The following is a 25,412-nucleotide window of genomic DNA, read 5'->3' as shown; positions in this document are numbered from 1 at the left end:
GCCTCTGTGCACTCGAACCCCTTACTGGAGGGGGAGCATGCAGATGGGCAGGTGCAGGAGGCGGGGCAAACACTTTTGGGCTCCAGCCCCATGGTAGTAGCATCCAGGGGTGGGTGCCTGCAACTCCCAAAGCCCCAGTGGGCATGTTACAGTGCTCTTTTAGCTCTGCCGTCCACAGACAGCTCAAGTGTTATCCAGCCCAGTGCCCTCTTGGTACCCGGGTTCTTGTCCAGCATCCAGGAAGAATCAGGTCACACAGGCAAATTGAAGGATAGTGAATGCGAGAGATTTTATTGCCAGATGGAGGTGGCTCTCAGTGGAATGGCTGGGGAGTGGGGAAGCGAATGGAGTAGGAAGATGTTCTTCCCCTGGAGTTGGGTCGTCCTGCGGCCAATCTCCTCTCCGACTGTCCCCAGCCAAACTCCTCTCAACATTCAGATGCTGCTTCTCTTCCCTCTTTCTCTACCACGCTGCTCTGCCACACTGCTATTCTTCTGTTCCTCTGCTCTTCTATTCGTCTGCTTTTCTGCTCATGGAGCCTGCAATTTGGGGTTTATATTGGTACAAGATGGGGGTGGGCATGGTGGGCCAAAAGGCAACATTTGGGTGCAAAAACAAGAATGCCTATTCCCATTTAAAGTCATGGGTTTCCAGGCTTGAGGGTGGGGCTTTTGTGAGGGAACCTCCCTCTTCTACCCGGTATTTCCCTGCCTCCTGTCTGTATAAATGCCACCACTGGTGGCCAAGCCTGCCAAAATCGCAGCTGCTCCTGCCATTGCCAGGAAACTAAGACCATCAAGGGATGAGGTCTACTCCCACATCTTCTCAATTCAGGATGAGGTTTGCCCACTTTCCTGTTCAGGCACTAGCCCCAGAGCTGCTGTCTGACACTCAGGCTGCAAAGCTGTGCTGACCTAAGCTCTAGCTGCGCTGACCTAAGCTCTAGCTGCCTTAGCAGATATCCAGGAAACAGCTCCTCTGGTTTTTACGGAATGTTTTTTGAAGTCTTTCTCCCAAGGACATGAGTCCACAAGGGCTGAGTATTAAACTTCTCCCTCTTTAACACTGATCTGTTGACTTTGGACCAAAGCTCCATACTAACAAGCCTTTTCCACTACAGAAGACACTCGTTTTCCCTCCCAAATCCCCCAGATGGTGACTGAATGTCGGTGCAAACTTAACTTTGGCTCAAGTTGGGATTCCCGCTTTGAGGTGAAACTCCCACAGGCACAATACAAACTTCTTTTGTGCCTCTTTTCTACTCCATGATACTAGACAAATGGTTAATACTTAATAACAATAATACTCTTTAAATGGGAAACTGGTAGTATAAAGATATACCATATTTATGCACTACAGGGGGAAAAAAGTGACTCCCAAAAATGCTAAGCATTTCAGTTCTAATACAAGCAGCCTGGTTCTGTAAACCTAGCTCAGCAAATCGTGCCTGGACGTGGTCAGTCCTCTATAATGCATGAGCAGCTGTCTGAAAGGCTGCTGAAGCCAAGCAAAGAAACCACACCTGTGGAGGATGCAGGCCTGAGGACATTGTAGTAGGTCATGATCTCAAAAGAATGACCATGAAGACTTTCAATACACAAAAAATTGAATCTTAAAGACAATGATGTTCTCTTCCCAATTGAGATCCTTTAGAAAAGTAACATGACATGGTATGAGAGATAATAGGAAGGAAGAGAAGAAAACACTAGATGACTATCTACTATGTTTCTTTTTACTATAGACTTGCTGATCTCTTGGCTAGTTCTTGAATGTTCCAGGAATGTTCCCTTCTCAGGACCTTTCCAGTTGCTGTTCTCTATACCTAGAATACACCTATCTGAGAAAATTCATATGGCTTGGTCCCTGGCTTCCTTCAGGCCTCTGCTACACAACTTGGTCTTTCCTGGCCACCCTTTATAACAAGAGCTCCCTCCCTACTCTCTGTCCCTGTACCAGATTTTATGTTTCTTCATAGCATTTAACTACCGCATGGCCTTATATCATTTGCTTATTATCTCTCACACTACAGTGTCAGGTCCACGAGGTGAGGAACTGTGCTTGCTGTATTCATTGCTCTGTACCTAATACCTAACACATAGTAGGTGCTCAATAAATAATTTTAAAATGAATGATTATCTAAATATAAATTGTAGTGCAAGATACTGTTAACCATAAATACAATCTAGTAAAATATTTTAAAAGCTGCTAAAAAAAAAAAAAACTCTAGCCAATTAAATTTGAAAGAGTTTAATTGAGCAAAGAATGATTCGTGAATCAGGCAGCCTCCTGAGCCAGAGTAGAGTCAGAGACTCCAGCACAGCCACGTGGTGAAAGAAGATTTATGGACAGAAAAGGGAAAGTGACGTACAGAAATGGAAGCGAGGTACAGAAACAGCTGGATTAGTCACAACTTGGCGTTTGTCTTATTTGAACACGGTTCAAACAGTTGGCCACGCTTGATCGGCCAAAACTTGGTGATTGGCACAAGAGCAGGTTACAGTCTGTTTACAATTCCATTTAGGTTTGTTAAATCAAGTTTAGCCTAAAGCTGCCTCCTTACATATTTTAAGTTCGGCCTAAAGGTTTCTCTGTACATCGTGAACTATGACAAGTGGAAGTGTAAACAGGCCATAGTCTACACTTGTGCCAATTACTAAGTTTTGATGAATCAAATGTAGCCAACTGTTCGAACCATGTTCAAATAAAGCAAATGCTGAGCTTTTACCAATCCAGCTGTTTCTATACCTCGCTTCCGTTTTCTGTACCCCACTTGTCCATAAATCTTCTTTCAGCACGTGGCTGTGCTGGAATCTCTGAGCCTACTCTGGCTTGGGAGGCTGCCTGATTCTTGAATCGTTCATTTTTCAATTAAACTCTTTCAAATGTAATTCGGCTGAAGTTTTTCTTCTATCAGGTTATAATTCATGATGTTCAGAGAAACCTTTAAGCCAAACTTAAAATATGTAAGGAGGCAGCTTTAGGCTAAGCTTGATTTAACAAAGCTATTGTCAGACTTCTACTTCTGGGTATAATAGAGTTGTTTCCCACAGATCAGCCCTGAGAACAACTAGAAAACTGAGTTTAAAAAATTATGTGTATGTGTGTTTTAGAGGCTTGGGAGAGTTGCTGAAGCTAGAGAGCCCAAGAGGGGGGAAGGGGTTGGTGCAGAAGAGACAGTAGATCATGGAGAGGTGAATTGTTGTTGGGCTGCTTTTTCCCTGGAGATATATGCTGATTTGTAGAATAGGTAAGAGGCTGAAAACGTGGACTTTGCTTGGAGAGAGGGAAGCTTCTAGAATTAACAAAACCAACAGAACTTTGTCAAGTTAATGAGGCTGAAGAGGCAATGTTAGAGACTCAGACTTGATCCTGGAGAAAGAGGAAGGGTAAGGAAGGGTAGAGAATTGTACCTGAAATATGCTTGAGATAGTTACGGTTAAGCAATGAAGGCCAGAAGTAGTGGCTCACGCCTGTCATCCCAGCACTTTGGGAGGCCAAGGCAGGGGCATTACTTGAGCCCAGGAGTTTGAGACCAGCCTGGGCAACATAGGGAGACCCTGTCTCTACAAAATATAAAAATAAGTTAGCTAGATGTGGTGGAGCACACCTGTAGTCCCAGCTACTCAGGAAGCTGAGGTGCGAGGATTGCTTGAGCCCAGAAGCTCGAGGCTGCAGTGAGCTATGATCATGCCACTGCACTCCAGCCTGGGAGACAAACAGAGACCTCGTCTCAAAAAATAAAAGTTAAAAAAAAAAAAAAAGAAAAAAAAGAAAAGAAAGAAATGAAGTAGAATATCTTGAAAAATCGAGTGGACTTTTTGGAAGTCTTGCCAGACTAAGGCAACATGGATTAGTGTTCAGTCTCAGATGCTAAGGAGGTAAGGATTAGGAGAGAGCCCTTAGACAATGAACAAGCCTGTAACAGTGGTTCTGGAACTTTGCTGCATATTGGTATCACCTGGGAATTCCTTAAAAGTATTGTTACCTAGCTGCCACCCTCAGACATTTTAATTTAATTTATGTGGAGTATGACATGTGATTAATTATCATTCTATCCACTTAGTGAGGAAACAGCATGCCTTCTCCAGAAAAAAATAGTATTGGGTGTAGCATTTATGATTTTTTATGCACATTGTCTTGGTTTTAATTTTTTAAATTCACTAGGAATTCCAAGAGACAAGGCTATAAGATTTCAAACTAAAAGAAAAAACAAATTATGGTAACAGACTCCATCAGTGACCCAAATATTGGCATAATCAGATAAGGATTTTAACCAATTAATGAATATGTTCGATAAAATAGAGAGGAAAATGGTCAAGGTAAACACAAAGGTAAAAAATTACACCTGAGTTGGTTTCAAATATATAAAAAATAGTTGAATAGAAATCCTAGGACTGAAAAATATAATAACTGAACTAAAAACTTTATAGATAATTTCTTTCTTTCTTTCTTTCTTTCTTTTTAGATAGAGTCTGGCTCTATCTCCTAGGCTGGATGGAGTACAGTAGTGCAATCATGGGTCACTGCAGCCTCGACCTCCTGGACTCAAGTGATCCTCCCACCTCAACCTCCCAAGTAGCTGGGACCACAGCCATGTGCCATGATGCTGGGCGAGTTTTTAAATTATTTGTAGAGATGGGGGTTTTCCTATGTTGCCCAGGCCGATCCTGAACTCCTGGGTTCAAGTGATCCTCCTTCAGCTTCCCAAAGTGCTAGGATTACAGGTGTGAGCCATTAAAGACAAATTTCTAAAAGATTAGATACAGCAGAAGAGAGAATTAGTGAACTATAAGACAGGTCAATAGCCAAAATAAAATAAAATACATTTTATGTCTGTTCTTTCTTTGCTATAAAGAAATGCCTGAGGCTGGGTAATTTATAAGAAAAGAGGTTTAACTGGCTCATGGTTCTGCAGGCTGTACAGGAGGTATAGTAGCATCTGCTTCTAAGGAGTCCCCAGGAGGCTTCCAGTCATGGCAGAAGGCAAAGGAGGAGTAGGCATGTTACATGGCAAAAGCAGCAGCAAGAGAGAGTGGGGAGAAGGTGCCACACACTTTTAAATGACCAGATCTTGTGAGAACACACTATCACTAAGATATCACCAAGCCATGAGGGATCTAATTCCATGATCCAAACATCTCCTACCAGGCCCCATCTCCAGCATTACAGATTATAATTCAACATGTGATTTGGGCGAGACAAATATCCAAACTATATCAATGTCCAATCTTTCCTTTAAATTGAACAGAGGTTTCTGAAAATTTATATTCCTAAATGTATTTTTTAAATGTCAAGACTTTGAAGTTTTAATTGGCTTCCTGTACATACCACAAAAAAGAATACCTCAAATCATTATTAAATTCCCTCATCTTACTTTTCTCATGAATATATCCTTGTCTCTCAGCTGCAGATAGGATAAATTAGGGAGAGTGAGAAGGAGTTAAAAAAGGCCAGCAGCCCACCGTTTCTGCCACAATTTAGAGTACTATGCCTAACACGGTAATTGTATGTTAAGGAGATATGGCCCTAGCTAGGTGAAGTCCAGTCTTGTAAATAACCAGAGGGCCTGAATGAGGTATGGAATCGACTGGGGGAATCCATGTAGGGTCTAGAATGGGTCAAGGTTAATGAGAATGTCAGTACTAGCCTAGGCTAACTTGCATGAACGTCACTGTCCAATGAATATCCGAAGAGATTTTTGCTATTATTTTATGTGGAAATAGGACATAGGTCCTAGCACAGTTTGGTCATTTGTCTTCACGTAGTATCATTTGCCACCTCTCATTTTTTCTCAACCCTATTAAAAATAACTCCATATCCTACAAAATGGCTTGAATAGGACTATTTGTCAGAGACGAGCCTGAAGATGACCTGAACTGAGAAGCTAAAGAAGCAGAAATATTCTTGTTTCAAGAACTCTAAATCAAAGCAATAAGAAACAAGAGATAATGGACAGAAGTCCAATGATAACCATAACTGTTACAGACATGACACAGATTTTACAGCACTGTCTCCTTAAAAGCTCAGCATACGTTGCCCCATTATGGTTTTCAATAATAAACACACTGGTATGTAAAAAGAGAAACACAGTACCCCTGGTGTGTAAATGATTTTCAGAACCTAGGGGTTATTGGGCACGTCTCCTGAGATTTCATTCACAAACAGGGCCCTGAAAATGACTGACAAAGAACAGTTGCTGTTACTTGTCAGCTAAGATGTGGACTAGTTCCAAAGGAAAAGAAAAGGCTTTTCTCACACTCATCTTTCAAAATAAAGTAACTGAATAGCTTTAAAAATAACAGCAACAAACAATATATCACCAAAAACCAGGTATCAACTGAAACAATAAACTTCTTTACTCTCTCAGTGGGTGGGAGTCAAAACCAACTGTCAGACTTGTATATCTGCTTCTTTTCCATTTTTCATTAGATTTTCCTTTCAAATGAATCTTGGTAGCTCTGAGTAGCAGAGAAGAAAGTCAGAAAAAGTGACTGCTGCATACAGATATCAGTCCAAGGAAACCCCTTTGGACAATCCACCTCTTTCCCGGACTTCACAATACTGGCTCAGTTTCTCTTGAGGTCCCGTTCCTCTCTAAAGATGCTTTTCTTTTTTTTTTTTTTTTTTTGCCACAGGAATTGTTCCACAAAATAAAATATGAGATAAAATATAGCTTGGGCCAAATGAAAACCATTAGCCTCTTGAAAAATCACTCCAAGGAAGGGAAAAGAAACAGACATTTAATAAGCCCAAAGGAAAGGATGGTAGTTACCTGGGAATTGCATTCAACTTTAAAGGCTTTTCAAATTAGATTATTTAATGAGTTGAAAGAATAGAAAGAACATAGGTTAGCAAATTAGTTAGTTTTCAGTCAATAACAATTAGAGCAAATGAACCAAGTTTTTCAAGGCTGGTTTTTTGTTTTTTGGTTTTTTTGGTGGATTCCACTTCAAAATTCATTCTGAAAATCGAACAAAATAAAAACTTCAAGTGCTTTTTTGGAGACGGGTTCCTGAGATACGTAGGAGTCAAAAGAGAGTTAGTGAGACTGCATCTCTAAGGTTCTGTAAAATTCTGTGGGCTGGCAGTGTAGGAAAAGGACATAACAAGAAAGAACAAAGATTTTGGTTCCACATAGGGTCACCATGGAAAGGGTACACCTTTAACTCTTTTTTTAATGTGCCTTTAGAGTACATTAACTGTCTTGTTTTGATAACTAATAATAACAATGGCATAATGTACCTTATGGTTTACAAATTTAATGGGGAAAACTTGGAAGAAGCAATGAATAAAAATGAAAAACACCACCTTCTCCCATTTCTTCCTTTTTTTAAAATAACTTATTTCTTAAAGGTGGTCTTTCCTTGTCCAAAGTGTGATCATAGGTGAAACTCCATTTCCCTTTCTGCCTTACCAACTCCAACATACTTCATTATAGTCACCGTCATGCCATTCATCTGTCGTCTTCTGCTAAGTACTATAATTTAGTAGGTGTCTGGTATTCCTGAAGGTAGTGTTTTTCATTAAAAGACACATTCACACTAGCTCTCTATACTCAGTTGAAGCCGGGGCTTGGGAATGAATCTATTATTTAAATTAATAAACAGCTCTGGGATATTGTTTTAAAATATGGATCTTATTTTAGAATCCAAGTGGCATAGAGCCTGGCTTGTTTTTCTCAAGAAAAATGTGTTATTTGTTTTACAACATAGTTATTTGCATTTTTTCTGCATCCTCAATTCACTAAACTGAAAAAGAAATAGAGATGTAAAAATGAAATAGAAAAATAAATAACATATTAGGGCCTTTTCTTTTTCTTTTTTCTTTTTTTGAATTCACTAAAAAACAGGCCTGATTAGTTCAACATTTGGAGCAAAGAGATATTGTGTGTAATGTCAGCAAAGCCACATCGGCAAGAGACCTGAGGACATTGCTAAAGGAAATGTTTGTCAGACAACTGTGTCTCAAAGACTCTTCAGTACTTGGAGGCACCTTTCCCACCCCTTCCTGTTTGCATTCCTCAGAGTCAGATTTCAGCTAAAGGGATGGAAATTAAATAAAGGTGCACTGGAGAACACATAATTAGTCCCTAAATCATAGGATCTCCAATTCATGAAATTTCATCAAAAGTTTAGTAGAAGTCTTAAAAAAATGCCCCAGGGCAGTCTTTCCAAGTTTTCTCCCAAGAATTTAGCGTTAGCATACACAAGTAATTATTACTCGATAATGCTCTTTTGTGCCAAGCTAAGAGTTTTCTTTAATAGTCTTTTCCACCTGTGGAATAAAATATTTCACAGAAACACATTCACCCAGACCTGTTCCCATGTGAAGTCTACTTCAAGTTTTTTGTCAGAGCATCCAACTCTTCTCTTGCAATTGTTCACATTGGCAAACACATCACATTGGCAAACACTGTGTCAATCTCAGAGCATCCTCAGGTATCTGTCCCCTTTGTGTAAGAGCCATCTTATGAAGATGAAAAATACCACTTGGAAAAAAACTAACCTTAAGGGAAGTGCAGACTTCAAGCAGTAGTATTTTTAGGGTAAATTAACATTGTGGCATAGCTTAAATATGTGCTAGTTTACCCCTAACTCCCCTGCCACACACACACACACACACACACACACACACACACACACAAACAAGACAGGAGAAAGTGATCAATAATGTTGTACTGAGAATTTGGTTCTGTGGAAAGAAAAAAAGACTTTTTTTCCAAAAAAGGCCTGAAAATCCTATGGGCAGTCACAACTAGAAGTTCTGAGACTCTTCCTGCTTGAAAGGTTGTGAGGAAACCACAGGGGCAGGAATTACGTTCACCAATATGCACCAGAGCATACCCCAAGACTCACACGGAGTCATCCTCAGCAAACTGAAAACTCCACCCCAAACACGGGTGCCTTGACACAAATTGCTGCTAGGAAAGTCCAAACTATAAGCTCTGATGTTTCTGGTGGATGTTAGTTATGTTTCTAAATTCATCACAAATTATTTTAATAAAGTACTGTGTAATTAGAATTAATGAAAATTTACATCAAAGCTCTTGCTAAATATAATTGTACAAAAGTTACAACTTTAAGTAATTAATGGTTCATCTTTGCCTTCTTTATCACTCAAGGAAAACTCTAGGCTGCAAATTTCCAAAGGAACTTCTTTAGTAATACGAGGAACTGTTATCTATGATTTGAGAACATCACACTTTTTTTTTTTTTTGAGATGAAGTTTTGCTCTTGTTGCCCAGGCTGGAGCGCAATGGCGCGATCTCGGCTCACTGCAACATCCACCTCCCGGGTTCAAGTGATTATCCTGCCTCAGCCTCCCAAGTAGCTGGGATTACAGGCGCCCACCACCACGCCTGGCTAATTTTTTGTATATTTAGTAGAGACAGGGTTTCACCATGTTGACCAGGCTGGTCTTGAACTTCTGACCTCAGGTGATCCACCTGCCTTGGCCTCCCAAAGTGCTGGGATTACAAGCATGAGCCACCGCGCCCGGCTGAGAAACCACCACACTTCTAAAGCAAATCCAATCTTTCAAAGGTAGAATGTGACATATAAAGTGACAATGCAATTTCACAGGATGTTAAAAAACATTCTTAATCTCTGAACTTCTTGCCATTTATTGAAAGTTAATCACTTAAAGATTTCCAAATGCCCATTCAGTCAGGCACTGTGTTGAATGCCCAAGTAAACAAGAATGCACCATTTTTTAATCTTGGCATCTCCCTAACCTGCCCCAGGAGAAGGCTGAGTCCTCCAAAGAGACACACAGCAGCATGGTCAGAGTACTAACAGGTAAAAGGGAGAATCCACGGGTTATAAGAGTGTACTACTAGAGAAAATAGGGGAACAAATACTTCCTACCAACAAGAGCTGTTGTAGGTCAAGAGGAAAGGGTATATGTGTTTTTCCCAAGTCACAGGATCATAAAAGATACTTTAGAGCAATATTTCCAAAAGTGAGAACCACAGTGTACAAGGAGAGAATTGTAGGTAAGAGACACCATTCTATTAATAGTTACCTTAGGCAGAAAGAAACTTAATTCAGGAATTGTTGAATACCTAGAATAATAGGGTTTAGGATGGATTTTTAGGAATGACTTTCAGAATAACATTGCCCAACTGGCAGGCTAAAGGAACTGTTGCCCTAGCTATAGTCAATGAGCTGGGAATCTCAAAGCTGCCATGGCAACTGCTGGCTTCATGATTGAACTGCCTTAAATCTGGGAATCAAGAAGCTGCCTCTGCAAGCATGCCTCTTCAACTGTCCCAGAAACACTCCACCCTACTGTGAATCCAGGGACTAGAAGTTATTGCCGGAACTTTTGGCTCCAAAGTCATTCTGTATCTGCTATATCTGGATAGCTAAACTGGTGCCTCATACCCCACTACCTCTTCTCCGACTACTTCTGGACTCAAATCTTACGCTAGTGCAACTAATTGATGAAATCTAAATCCATTTGAAATCACAGTAGCAAAGGAATATGGAAAAGGTTTTTAGTTTCCTTAATTTGATGTATCTTAATATGCTAATGTGTGATATCAATCTCCAAAAATGAAATATGGGGCACAGCAACTCCTGAACTTAATTGATCATCAGCCTCTGCCTTTAGCAAGCATCTTGCAGCACTGGAACCAGAACTCTGGCTCCCAGTTCCCAGCTCTGTACCCTACAGCTTATCTTCGTAGAAGAAAATATGTTGTTTCATATTCAGGCTTTTGCCATAGCTATCTTACTAGAATGTAGTCATGCTCATAAATTATATTTGATATGGAGTTACATTAAAAGATAATTTTGACTTTTAAATAAATTTATGGTTTAAAGATGACTTTATAACAATTATGTGTGCACTTGTAAATGGAGGAATAGAAAAATTATCAGAATAAAACACCCTCAGAAATATATACTGTATTTTTTTTTCTAAACACAGATTAAATAGTATGGACTGATGGTATTAGCATTTAAAATAATAATAACAGGAGGGAAACCACATCGTCATTCTTGTTTGAATCCCTTCTCTGTGTGTAGGCCATTTACCCTCAAGGAAATTTCACAGAATGGCTCTGCACCCTGTGGACAACCATTCCTGGACACAGTGAAGTGTCATTAAGTTGACAGGGAGCCCATCAGCGCAGCACCTAATTACTTCTACAGGCAGGTTGCTCCAGCATGAAACAGGGCCCCAGGGGACAGTCTCACCTCCTTTGCCTCAAATTCCCTGAAGCATCTCTTTTCAAACATCAGTCAAGTGTGAGCCAAGTCCTTGGCCTTGCCAATGTAAAGGCAATTTCGTCCCTTGGGCAAAAATTGCCAACCTTAATGGGTTCCAGCTGTTGCATGGTTGAGTGCCCTCTCAGTCAGCCTACAGCCTGCCCTGGCATTTCAAAGGGCTCCTGCCAGGTCTGCGTCACCCCCACGCAAAAGGTGAAGCTGGCCTTTGAACCATGTGGCCTTGCCCTGTGGATGTGCATTACCTCCAAGGGAAAGGAAATGACTTCCTTCTGGCTGCGTGGCCTGGCCAGAGGCCTCAGGAGCTCAGATTACCTGGATCACTCGAGAGGCTGGCAGCGGAGAGCAGCCCGGATCAACATCATTAAGGCACGGGTTTCAGCAACACAAGCATTGCTCAGAGGACCCAAGGCAGAGCGAATTTTTTCCTCTGCAAATCTCTGTAGCTCTTGGGGACCTTTACACTCCAACATATTATGAGGTGAAAATCCTGTGGACATTTGGGCTGTACACAGAAATGATCAGTATTTGGTATTCACAGTACAGATGTGTGTGTGGAGTGGAGAAGAGGAGGGAACGCAAGAATCTAATCCAGTGTGCACATTATGTCTAGTTTATCACCAGGATTGCCTTGTTGTGATAACAGGGAGCCTGGCTCTCCCTGCTGGGGGAGCATCAGTTGAACCAGCAGACTTTCCTCCCTCTGTACTTAGCTGACATTTTAACCCTAGATCTCTAGAGAAACGGCAGCATTTATTAGAAACCAGATATTCAGATATTTTTATGCCCTACACAAAAAATCTTCGCCCCAATTTACTAAATTACTTTAAGTTTCTATATGAATAATATGTTTGTTATTATATAACACATTCATATGTTATATAATATATATAGCATAGCCATATAATAACATGTATCTTAAGCCATCTAGTCTAGGGGTCTCAAACTGTTAGCCCACAGGCCATGTTCTGCCTGCAGGAAGTTAGATTTGGCCTGCACGGTGCTTTCAAAAAGAAAAAACTGAGCCAACATCTAGAAATCAAGAGATGATACATTTTTGAAAATGGGGATATCAGAAATGTTTGTTTTAAACCAGAAGATCGCACAAGACTTCCCAGGAAGAAACTGAACTCCAGAATTGCTATTGCCTGTATGTTTGGGGGAATGGCAGGGAGAAGGGGAGGAAAGTTCTCCAGGAACCAAGGCCTCAGCATGCCCTGTGACTGTCCTCCTGAGGCTGAGCAGCATTGGGCATTTATCACAGCACTGGAGCTGTAGATTTTTATGATGTGGAAATGTTTCCCCATGTCTCTGCCATAGGTAGAAAGAAAAGTGGAAAAGATCACATTCCCTTTTTTATATGACTAAAAGCTCAGTGAAAGGATAAATGAAAGAGGCCACAGACAGAAGACAGCAAAGAAACTTCCAAAACCTTTGCACTGAGTGAATGGAAAAAATATCCCTGAGACTCTGAAACCACAAAGTGGCCTTCCTTCGGGTTTACAGAACAAATTCATATTTTCATTGAGAATTAATTTTAGAATGAACTCAGGCTAATGGAGGGCCCAAGCACCTTGCAGAAGAAATCGCGAATCCTCTCTGGGAATGAACTTTCACCTGGACCTTCCTTCTCAAACATGCATGGAATATTTACAAAATTAATGTATTCTCAGCTATAGATAAAAGTCAACAAGTGTCAGAGAGCTGGCATTACATAGATTATATTCTATGACTACCAAGCAATTAAATGAGAAATTAATAACAGAATTAAAATATCCTGGAGATCAGGAGAAAGGTGGTGAATAGGAGACAGAGCTAACATGTGCCTCCCACTTAGATGGACAGAACAGTGTGTGGAGACTCACACTGTAAACTTTTGCTCCAGGAACCATAGCAGGAATGTACCAGGAAAACTGAAAGAATTCACAGATCCTTTGAAAGAAGCAGTACATCACTGCAAATTCTGTAAGACATGCAAAAAACTGTGAGTTCCTAAAGTGTGAAAGGGAAAAAACCTGCCTCCAAATACATATCCCCACTGGTGAATCTGAAAATCCAGATCCTGGGAGAAGGATTTAACCTTACCTAGAGCTGAAACAGATTTAGGGAGCCACACAAAATATAAAAGTAGAAGCAGCAGTGGGAAGAGCCCTGTAGGCACTTGCGGTCTCCAGCTCAAACCCAGGGAAGTCATCTCTGACTCACAATCGGCCTTGGGGAAGGCAGCCAGCAGAACTAGGGAGGGGTCACAGGGTGAAAGTAGCTTCCAATTGAAATTTGTAATAATTTCAACTGGGCACAAATTTTCTTGAACAGAATCTGGGGGGCAAACTGGGGGGCAAAACTGCTGTAGATATGAGCACAGGAGCCAACAACAATATTGTGGACAGACAGGGAAAGCTGTGCTTGCTTTCTCAGTGGGAAAGCTTACAGCCTGGGACAAGGTCTGAGCAGGGCATTAGAGGAGTAAGACCAGACTCACCAACTGCATGACAGCTGGGTGAGGCCTTTCACTACTGGCTATCCCCTACTTCCCTGGCAAACTATATGACACAGAAGAGGCAGCCATAATCCCCTCTGCAACACAACACCATTGGCCTGAGAACCACCCCCTATCCCACACAGCAGCCATGGCAATTCCCACCCAAGGACAGTCTAAGCCCAGACCCATGTAACCCTGCCCCAACCTGATATTTTTTCTCTACCGACCCTGGTAGCCGAACACAAAAGATAGAAACTCTTGGGAACTTTATGGCCCCACCCATCACCTGGGAAACCAGAATACTTACCCTGGCCAACTTAGGGCAAGCTTACATCTCCCTACTACTACCACAGCTGGTGTTGTCTTGAAAGTGCCACTGCCTGGCTGGAGGCAAACCAACTCAGGCCATTCCAGCAACACATGACATAATAACCCTGCTCATGGGAAGGAGAAAACAACAGCTAATTCCACCACTTGCAACATTCTGGCTAACTAGAGGTCCTGAGTCTGTCCATGTGACAATGTCACTACTAGCATAACCAGCATTTAAGAAAGTCAGCACACTAAACATATCTACCACCAAGGACTCTCACAGAGTCTAATTCACTCCCTTGACACATCCACCAGAGCAGGTGTTGGTATCCATGGCTGGGAGATATGAAGATGGATCACATCACAGGACTCTTTGCAGACATTCCCCAGCACCAGCCTGGAGCCTTGTAGCCCCACTGGGTGGCTAGATTCAGAAAAACAATGACAATTACTGCAGTCTGGCTCTCAGGAAGCTCCTTCCCTAGTGGAAGTGGGAGTGCACTACATCAAGGGATCACCCCATAGCACAAAAGAATCTGAACAGCAGGCCTTGGGTTCCGTATCTTTCCACTGAAATAGTCTACCTAAATGAGACAGAACCAGAAAACTAATTCTGATAATATAACAAAATGAGGTTTTATAACACTCACAAAAGATCACACTAGCTCCCTGACAATGGATCTAAACCCAAAAGAAATCTCTGAATTGCCAGATAAGGAATTCAGAAGGTTGATTATCAAGTTACTCAAGGAGGCAGCAGAGAAAGTTGAAAACCAACTTAAATTTAAAAAACAACATAAGATAGGGATGAAAAATTCTCCAGAGAAATAGATATCATAAAGAAAAAACAATCAAACCTTCTGGAAATGAAAGACATACTTAGAGAAATACAAAATGTGCTGGAAAATTTCAATAGATTAGAACAAGTAGAAGAAAGAAATTCAGAGTTTGAAGAAAAGGCTTTCAAATGATCCCAATCAGAGAAAGACAGAGAAAAAAGAATAAAAAAAATGATAAATAACGTCTCCAATGAATTTTGAATTGTGTTAAATGGCCAAACTGAATAATAATTGGTGTTCCTGAGGAAGAAGAGAAATCTAAAAGTTTGGAAGACTTAGTTGAGGAAATAATCAAGGAAAACTTCCCTGGTCTTGCGAGAGATCTAGACATCCAAATACGGGAAGCTCAAAGAACACTTGGGAAATTCATCACAAAAAGATCATCACCTAGCACATAGTCATCAGGTTAGCTAAAGTCAAGACAAAGGAAAGAATCTTAAGGGCCATGAGACAAAAGCATTGGGCAACCTATAAAGGAAAACCTATCAATCAGATTAACAGCAGATTTCTCAGCTGAAGCCTCACAAGCCAGAAAGGATCAAGGCCCTATCTTTAGCCTATCGAAACAAAATAATTGTGAACCAAGAATATTGTATCCAGCAAAAGTAGGCTTCATTAATGAAGGAAAGGTAAAATATTTTCAGACAAACAAATGCTGAGAGAATTCACCACCACCAAGCCAGCATTACAAGAAATGCTAAAAGGAGTTCTTGAAACAAAACTTCAAAATACCACAAAATAGGACCTCCTTAAAGCATAAATCTTACAGGGCTCATAAAAGAATAACACAGTGGGAAAAAAAGTATTTGGGCAACAACTAGCATGATGAATAGAACAGTACCTCACATCTCAATAATAATGTTGAATGTAAATGGTCTAAATGCTCCACTTAAAAGATACCGAATGGCAGAATGAATAAAAATTCACCAACCAAGTACCTGCTGCCTTTAAGAGACTCACCTGACACATAAGGACTTACATAAAGGTAAAGGGGTGGAAAAAGGTATTCCATGCAAATGGAAACCAAAAACGAGCAGGAGTGGCACTTTTTATATCAGACAAAACAGACTTTAAAGCAACAACAGTTAAAAAAAAAAAGACAAAGAGAAACATTATATAATGATAAAAGGATTAGTCCAACAGGAAAATATCACAATCCTAAATATATATGCACCTAACACTGCAGCTCCCAAATTTATGAAACAATTACTATTAGACATAAAAAATGAGATAGACAGCAATGCAATAATAGTGGGGGATTTCAATACTCCACTGACAGCACTAGACAGGTCATCAAGACAGAAAATCAACAAAGAAACAATGGATTTAATCTATACCCTAGAATAAATGGACTTAACAGTTCTGCCTGTTTCCAGATGAGCGAGGAGACTCATAGTCTGGTTCTTGGACTTCCCCAGCAGCATGGCCCCCAAACGCCAGTCTCCACTCCTACCTCAAAAGAAGAAACCAAGACCACCTCCTGCTCTGGGACTGGAGGTTCTTGGACTTCCCTAGCAGCATGGCCTCCAAATGCCAGTCTCCATTCCTCCCTCAAAAGAAGAAACCAAGACCACTTCCTGCTCTGGGACCAGAGAAGACATCAGCCTTTGCAGGCTTGCCGAAGAAGGGAGAAAAAGAACAGCAAGAAACAATTGAACACATTCATGAAGTACAAAATGAAATGGACAGACTTAATGAACAAGCCAGTGAGGAGATTTGAAAGTAGAACAGAAATATAACAAACTCTGCCCACCATTTTTTTCAGAAGAGGTCAGAATTGATCTCCAAAATCCCAGATTTTTGGGTAACAATATTTGTCAATCATCCAGAAGTGTCTGCACTGCCTGGGGAGGAGGACGAAGAGGCACTGCATTATTTGACCAGAGTTGAAATGACAGACTTTGATATTAAATCAGGTTACAGAATAGATTTTTATTTTGATGAAAATCCTTACTTTGAAAATAACATTCTCTCCAAAGAATTTCATCGGAATGAGAGTGGTGATCCATCTTCAAAGTCCACTGAAATCAAATGGAAATATGGAAAGGATTTGATGAAACGTTCAAGTCAAACGCAGAATAAAGCTCACAGGAAGAGGCAGCATGAGGAACTAGAGAGCTTCTTTACCTGGTTTACTGACCATTCTGATGTTGGTGCTGATGAGTTAGGAGAGGTCATCAAAGATGATATTTGGCCAAATCCATTACAGTACTACTTGGTTCCTGATATGGATAATGAAGAAGGAGAAGAAGATGACGATGATGATGAAGAGGAGGAAGGATTAGAAGATATTGATGAAGAAGGGGATGAGGATGAAGGTGAAGAAGATGAAGATGAAGGGGAGAAAGGAGAGGAGGATGAAGGAGAAAATGACTAATAGAACACTGATGGATTCCAACCTTCCTTTTTTTAAATTTTCTCCAGTCCCTGGGAGCAAGTTGCAGTCTTTCCCGCCCCCCCCCCCCCCCCCCCCCCCCCGCCCCGCCTTGTGCTCATTCACCCTGTTCTTGAGGTCTCTGTTCTCTAAACCATGGCTCTCAACTTATTCTGGGGGAAATAACTTGAGCATAATACAATGGGAAAAGAGTCTCTACCCCTTTCTGTTCGAAATTCATTGTTATCCCTTCCTGTCTGAACAAAAACTGTATGGACTGGACACCACTGAGCTCTGTGGGAAAAAAAGAAAAACCTGTTCCCTTCGCACTGCTGGAAGCTGGAAGGTGCTAGGCCCTGTGTAGTAGTGCATAGAATTCTAGCTTTTTTCCTCTTTTCTCTGTATATTGGGCTCAAGAGAGTACACTGTGTCTCTATGTGAATATGGACAGTTGGCATTTACCAACATGTATCTGTCGGCTTTCTTTTGTTTAAGAAAAAAAGAATAAAAAACTTTAAAAAATGGGGTTATAGAAGGTCAGCAAAGGGTGGGTTTGAGATGTTTGGGTGGTTAAGTGGGCATTTTGACAACATGGCTTCTCCTTTGGCATGTTTAATTGTGATACTTGACAGACATCCTTGCAGTTTAAGATGATACTTTTAAAATAAATTCTCTCCTAATGATAACTTGAGCCCTGCCACTCAATGGGAGAATCAGAAGAACCTGTAGGATCTTATTTGGAATTGACATTCTCTATTGTAATTTTGTTCCTGTTCATTTTTAAATTTTCTTTTTATTTCACTGGAAAGGATAGATGATGCTCAGTTTTAAACATTAAAAGTGTACAAATTGCTTTGTTACAATATTAAATGTGTACACAAAGGATTTGATGCTTTCCTCTCAGCCTAGGTATGCTTACTATGACCTTCCAAGTTTGACTTGTATAACATCACTGTCAAACTTTGTCACCCTAACTTCGTATTTTTTGATAAGCACTTTGCAGGATGACCTCAGGGCTATGTGGATTGAGTAATGGGATTTGAATCAATGTATTAATATCTCCATAGCTGAAAAATGTGGGTACAATTTGCCATTGGTTTCTGAAAGTATTCATATCATTTGGAATACCAGATTGCTCAATACTTTCTGAGTATATTGCGCCCTTGATTTTTATCTCCAAGTGGCAGTTTTTAAAATTAGCCTTTTACCAGGATATAAAGTAATAGTGCCTGCCACCACTATCCAACATACCTGGTGCTCTAATACCAAGTTACACATGAGACAGTTGCTGGCATGTCTTCATTGGCTATATAAAATGTGGCCAAGAATATAGGTTCTCAGAGTAAGAAGTCTGTGATGGTTAGCAGTAACTGTCCCTGCTCTCTGGTATAAAGCTCTCAAGTGCCATTATGTGAATCTGGGTGGGATAATGGACCCAGCTCTGTCTGCTCAATGCCATTGTGCAAAGAGTCACCCTAATGCGTAAGCTTTTTAATGCTGTAAAATATAGTAGCTGAAATTAAGTGCCACTTTTTCAGAGGTAAATTAATGGACAGTCTGGTGAAATTCAAAAGTTTTTTGATGTATAAAACTTGATAAATGGAACTATTCCATCAATAGGCAAAAGTGTAACAACCTATCTAGATGGATAGCATGTAATTTCTGCACAGGCCTATGTTTAGTAAATACATCACTGTATACCGATCAGGAATCTTGCTCCAATGAAAGAACATAAAGATTAAAAAAATGTACTTAACAGATATTTACAGAACATTTTATCCAATAACTGAAGAACTCACATTCTTTTCATCAGCACATGGAACATTCTCCAAGATAGACCATATGATAGATCACAAGACAAGTCTTAATAAATTTAAGAAAGTCAAAATTATATCAAGTATTTTCCCAAACCACAATGGAATAAAACTGGAAATTAACTCCAAAAGGAACCCAGAAAACTATATAAATACATGGAAATGAAATAATCTGCTTTTGAATGATCTTTGGGCCAACAATGAAATCAAGATGGAAATTTAAAAATTATTTGAACTGAACAATGTAACACAACTTATTGAAACCTATGGGATACAGCAAAAGTGGTGGCAAGAGGAAATTTCATAGCATTAAATGCCTACATGAAAATGTCTGAAAGAGCAAAAACAGACAATCTATCTCAAGGAACTAGAGAAGCAAGAACAAACCAAGCCCAAACCTAGCAGAAGAAAAGAAATAACTAAGATTAGAGTAGAACTAAATGAAATTGAAACAAAAAATACAAAAGATAAATGAAACAACAGGCTAGTTCTTTGAAAATATGAACAAAATTGATAGACCATTAGCAAGATTAACCAAGAAGAGAGAAGATCCAAACAAGCTCAGTTAGAAATGAAATGGGAGATATTACAACCAATACCACAGAAACATAAAAGATCATCCAAAGCTATTATGAAAACCTTTATGTGCACAAACTAGAAAATCTACAGGAGATGGACAAATTCCTGGAAATATACAACCCTCTTAGATTAAACCAGGAAGAAATAGAAACATTGAACAAAGCAGTAACAAGCAGTGAGATTGAAACAGTAATTTAAAAATTGCCAAGAAAAAAAAGTCCAGGGCCAGACGTATTCACAACTGAATTCTATCAGACATTCAAAGAGGAATTTGTACCAATCCTACTTAAACTATTCCAAAAGATAAGGAGGGAACCCTCCCTAAATCATTCCATGAAATCAGTATCACCCTAATACCAAAACTAGGAAAGAACATAACAAAAAACAGAAAACTACAGACCAATATCCCTGATGAACATAGATGCAAAAATCCTCAACAAAATACTAGCTAACTGAATCCAACAGCATTTCCAAAAGATAATACTTCATGATCAAGATAATACATCATGATTAATTGATCATACATCAATTCATCCCAGGGATGCAGGGATGCAGGGATGGTTTAACATATGCAAGTCAATAAATGTGATACATCACATAAACATAATTAAAAACAATGATCATATGATCATCTCAATAGATGCAGAAAAGTCATTTGACAAAACCCAGCATCCCTTTATTGTTAAAACCCTCAGCAAAATTGGTATAGAAGGGAAATACCTCAAGGTAATAACAGCCATCTACGACAAACCCACAGCCAACATTATACTGAAAAGGGAAAAGTTAAAAGCATTCCCTCTGAGAACTGGAACAAGACAAGGATGCCCACTTTCACCACTTCTATTCAACATAGTGCTGGAAGTCCTAGCCAGAGCAAGCATATAAGAGAAAGAAATAAAGGGCATCCAAATCGGTAAAGAGGAAATCAAACTCTTGCTGTTCACCAATGATATGACTGTATACCTAGAAAACCCTGAAGACTCATCCACAAAGCTCCTATATTTGATAAATGAATTCAGGAAAGTTTCATGATACAAGTAATCAAAGTATTACACACAAATCAGTAGCACTGCTATACACCAACAATGACCTAGCTGATAATCGAATCAAGAACTAAATCCCTTTTACAACAGCTGCAAAAAAAATGAAATACTTAGAATATACATAACCAAGGAGGTAAAAGATCTCTACAAGGAAAACTACAAAACACTGCTGAAAGAAATCATAAATGACACAAACAAATGGAAACACATCCCATACTCATGGATCTGTAGAATCAATATTGGGAAAACGACCATGCTGCCAAATGCAATCTACAGATTCAATGCAATTCCCATCAAAATACCATCACCATTCTTCACAGAACTAGAAAAAAATTCTAAAAATTATATGGAACAAAAAATAGCCTGTATAGCCAAAGCAAGACTAAGCCAAAAGAACAAATCTGAAGGCATCACATTACTCAACTTCAAACTATACTACAAGGTTATAGTTACCAAAATGGCATGGTACTGGCATGAAAATAAGCACATAGACCAATGGAACAGAATAGAGAACCCAGAAATAAAGCCAGATACTTCCAGCCAACTGATCTTTGACAGAGCAAACAAAAACATAAAGTGGGGAAAGGACACCTTATTCAACAAATGGTGCTGTGGTAATTGGCAAGCCACATGTAGAAGAATGAAACTGGATCCTCATCTCTCATCTTACAAAAATCAACTCAAGATGGACCAAAGACTTAAATCTAAGATCTGAAACCATAAAAATTCTAGAAGATAAGATCAGAAAAACACTTCTAGATGTTGGCTTAAGCAAAGAGTTCATGACCAAGAACTCAAAAGCAAATGCAACAAAAACAAAAATAAGTAGATAGGACCTAATTAAACTAAAAAGCTTACACACAGCAGAAGAAAAAAATCAGCGTAGCGAACAGACAACCAACAGAGTGGGAGAAAAATATTCTTAAACTACATATCTAAGAAAGGACTAATCTCCAGAATCTAGAAGGAACTCAAACAATCAGCAAGAAAAAAAAATAATTCCATCAAAAAGTGGGCTAAGGACATGAACAGACAATTCTCAAAGATGTACAAATCGCCAACAAGCATACAAAAAAGCTCAGCATCACTAATTATCAGGGAAATGCAAATTAAAACCATAATAAGATACCACTTTACTCCTGCAAGAATGGCCATAATTTAAAATTAAAAAAATATAGATGTTGGCATGGATGTGGAGAAAAGGGAACACCTTTACACTTCTGGTGGAAATGTAAACTAGTACAATCACTATGGAAAACATTGTGGAGATTCCTTAAAGAACTAAAAGTAGAACTACCATTTGATCCAGCAATCCCACTACTGGTTATGTACCCAGAGGAAAAGAAGTCATTATATGAAAAAGACCCTTGCACACGCATGTTTATAGCAGCACAGTTCACAATTGCAAAAATATGGAACCAGCTTAAATGCCCCTCAACCAATGAGTGGATAAAGAAAATGTGGTATATTTCCACCATGGAATACTACTCAGTCATAAAAAGGAATGAAATAATTGCATTCACAGCAACCTGGATGGAATTGGAATTCTAAGAATGGCTTAATTATTTATATATATGCACATTATCTGCCAAATCTCCAATCAACCTGAGAAAGAGTTAAGTTTTTTACTACTTACTTAGTCCAAATCCACTGCTTCACAATCCTTTGCCCAGATTTCAGTCCCAGACCCCAGAGTCAGGTTTAATCTTATTTACTTTCCCTATCTCTGCCTTCTCCGAAATTCTCAGACATGGACCCAAACTCCTGCTCTTCCTACACGCCCTACCGGCTACCTTGGCCCACTCCAAGTCCTAAGGCAATTCACCTCAAACCTCTGGTGATAGTTAGAATTTTCTTCCAAATTCAGGTGCTTTTTGCATGATTTGAGAGGTTTGTGAAAATCCAAACCTAGAGTCTCCTTCTTTGCCCAATGCATTAAGGCCTGAAGCTCCCCACAGCCATCCGTGAATAGATGCTCTCCCTACCTCATCTGCCCAACTTGGCCAGGTCACAGTTTGGTTTCTGCCATAGCAAGTTGGTTTGTGTCATGGGATCTGCCCCTAAGTTTCATTCAATCCCTTCCCCACCCATGACCAAACCTGCCTTTTATTTTGTCTTGCTCAGTCCTTTTCCTTGGCCCTGGAGTTCTGCCGGCTACCTCCTCCAACACCTGAGGTTATGATATGAATGACTGGGTCTCCTGAGTATGAGTAGCCCACACACCTGACACCCACCTTGACCCTTGACATGGTCCCACTTCTGACTGGAGGCCTCCAGAATTGTGCTTCTGACTATGTTGTCTTTGAACTTTGCCTTGGTTTCCCAGCTTCCTCCTTAAATACAGCTCTGCAGGATTATCCTCCACCTCTTCCACCTGAAGTCTCAAGCCACATCCTGGTTCCATTCTCTTTCTTCTCTTCCTCCTGTTCTTGGAAACAACCCACAATGCCTTGCATTGAAGGAAAACCAAAATATGGTTTAAATGCTGTATGCACTTCCACAGAAGGAAAATGCCAGACATCTGTTTTGCCGCTTTTACTGGCTGTGAAATGATGCTCTGTATTTCATGGTTCTCCTAACTAAGGACTGTTCCAAAGTGTCTAGGACACAACCTACAAGTCTTTGACTTTTTTTTAGCCATATGCTTTATATTCCTTTCTCCTGGATTTTCCCAGGTTGGGCTGTGTGTCTCCATGGTTGACCTGTCATGCACACAGACTGAGAAAAGGGAGATATTTAACAACGAATTAAAAGAGCTATTTGAAAGATCTGCTGGTCTTCATTTGGTTTCTCACTGAATGCTCCCATTCATGGGCGCAGTAAATGTTCATTCTGAAATTCTCAAAAAGAGCAAAACAAAGTCAATTAGCTCTTCTAATACAGATGGAAAACTACTGTAGATAATAAAGGAACGAACCATAAGAAGCACAGTGCTGAAAGCCAAGCACAGTAGTGCATGTCTGTAGTCTCATTTACTCGGGAGGCTGAGGCAGGAAGATCACTTGAACCTAGGAGTTCAAGGCTGTAGTGCACTATGATTGCACCTGTGAATAGCCACTGCACTCCAGCCTGGGTGACACAGTGAGACTCTATCTCTTAAAAAAAAGAGAGAAAGAAAAAAAGATTCTAGGATTTTGAGAATCATGTCACTGCACAAAGCACATTGGAATAACAATGAAAATAATAGCAGCCTCCCTGGATATACCACTCCAGGTCCAGGACATTCTGCTACATGTCCTTTGCTGTGGCCCTATGAGATGGGTACTTTATAGCTGAGGAGCTTTAACCACTACACCCCACCATCTGTCCTATGGCCCTAAGTTTTTGTTTTAATTTTTAATTTTCTGTTAATAGAGCTCAGTGAAAATAATCAAAAACAAAAACCAGCCAACAAAAGGCATGAGTGTTATAGAAAAAGTGAAAAAAACTCAAAGGTTTCACCCATTTGTACCTTACTATGATCTTGGAGCTTCTCCCTTAGGATTTCTTGGTTACATTTTTCACAGTGAACTTTTCCAAATGCTTCAGTTGAAAGTGATACTTTAGAGCCACGCAGCTGACAAAATCACTCTCACAGCGCTCCCAGTTACAGGATTGAAGAGCCCACGTTCTTGCTCAATGAAGTATTGGATTTAGATCCTGTTGATGACAAAAATGGAAAGCATGAGTCCTTTGAGGAAGCTCTAGTTCCTCATAGTTAACTAAAATAAAGATATTATTTCTAGTGTGCTCATTTGTGCTCCCTCACATTAGTGTTTTCTAAGAAACACATCCCTCACTAAAATCATGTACAACACCGTGAAAGTACCCATGTAGATCAGCTGCTTGTAACTTGGGTCTATAAACATTAGAGAGGCTGAAAAACCCCTAAAAACAAATGCAAAATTGTGTAAGTATATATATGCATTTTTCCAAAAAGAGTTTCAAATAGATCTACGATCTAAGAGATGCTAAAAACTACTGATTTTGGTATTTCGTGTATTCATGGGACTCTCTGAAAGCCACGGATTCCTCCAATTTTTACCATCCAGTGAATTCTCATATTTGAGAAAATTATCATGAATGATGATTTCTGTATTTTGAATCATTCTCTGGATTTTTTAAAATGTAAAAGAGAAAGAAAGTAAGAACCAGAAGTTTATACCAAGAGACATGGTCTAGAAGAGGTTGTTGGTGGTTCTGATCTCCAGCTGACTGCTTCTGAAACTGTGTATTTATTTGTTGTTGTTGTTGTCATACAGCTCTGCTTGCATTTGTAATAACTTACCTGAAGCCTAGACCTCCTTCCTCAGAGTTAAGGATTATGGGACTTATAGTTAGCAGTTTTGTAGCAACTGATTAGATCCAACTTTTCTAACTGCACCAAAAAGTGTGCATTAATTTTGCATTTGCCGCTGTGACAAATTACCCTAAATTTAGTGGTGTAAACACACAAAATCATTCTCTTATAGTTCTGTAGGTCAGAAGTCTGCCATGGATTTTACTGGGCTAAAATCAAGGCCTTGTGCTGTATATCTTTCTGTAGGTGCTGGATAGGACCCCTTCCCTGCTTTTTCCCTCTTCTAGAGGCTGCTGCATTCCTTGGCTAGTGGTCCCCTTCCTCCATCTTCCAAGACAGCAAAAGCTCTTGAAGTCCTGCTCAGGTTGCATCACTCTGATCTTTTCTACCTCCATCTTCCACTTTCAAGGACCCCTGTGACCTACTGGGCCCAACTGAATAATCTATGATAATCTCCCT

The 25,412-nt window shown here is 39.9% G+C and overlaps 1 protein-coding gene and 1 long non-coding RNA gene across 2 annotated transcripts; one reads left to right on the top strand and one right to left on the bottom strand.

The window, feature by feature from the left end:
- Window positions 1–295: 295 nt before the first annotated feature.
- Window positions 296–24,331, bottom strand: LOC129533596 (uncharacterized). The gene is made up of 3 exons (XR_008679856.2): window positions 24,126–24,331; window positions 22,909–23,097; window positions 296–539 (listed from the first exon to the last, which is right to left on the bottom strand). It is a non-coding gene; the product is annotated as an uncharacterized lncRNA (long non-coding RNA).
- Window positions 16,287–17,241, top strand: LOC109023026 (protein SET-like). Its single transcript, XM_019026586.4, is given in 2 exon segments — window positions 16,287–16,361; window positions 16,459–17,241. Coding segments are annotated over 2 exon segments (858 nt in total).
- Window positions 24,332–25,412: the final 1,081 nt, after the last annotated feature.

Source organism: Gorilla gorilla, chromosome 4 (assembly GCF_029281585.2).
Source record: "Gorilla gorilla gorilla isolate KB3781 chromosome 4, NHGRI_mGorGor1-v2.1_pri, whole genome shotgun sequence".
Classification (NCBI taxonomy): Eukaryota; Metazoa; Chordata; class Mammalia; order Primates; family Hominidae; genus Gorilla; species Gorilla gorilla.
The sequence above is the reverse complement of the archived record's forward strand: the minus strand, read 5'-3'. Positions and strand labels throughout refer to the sequence as shown.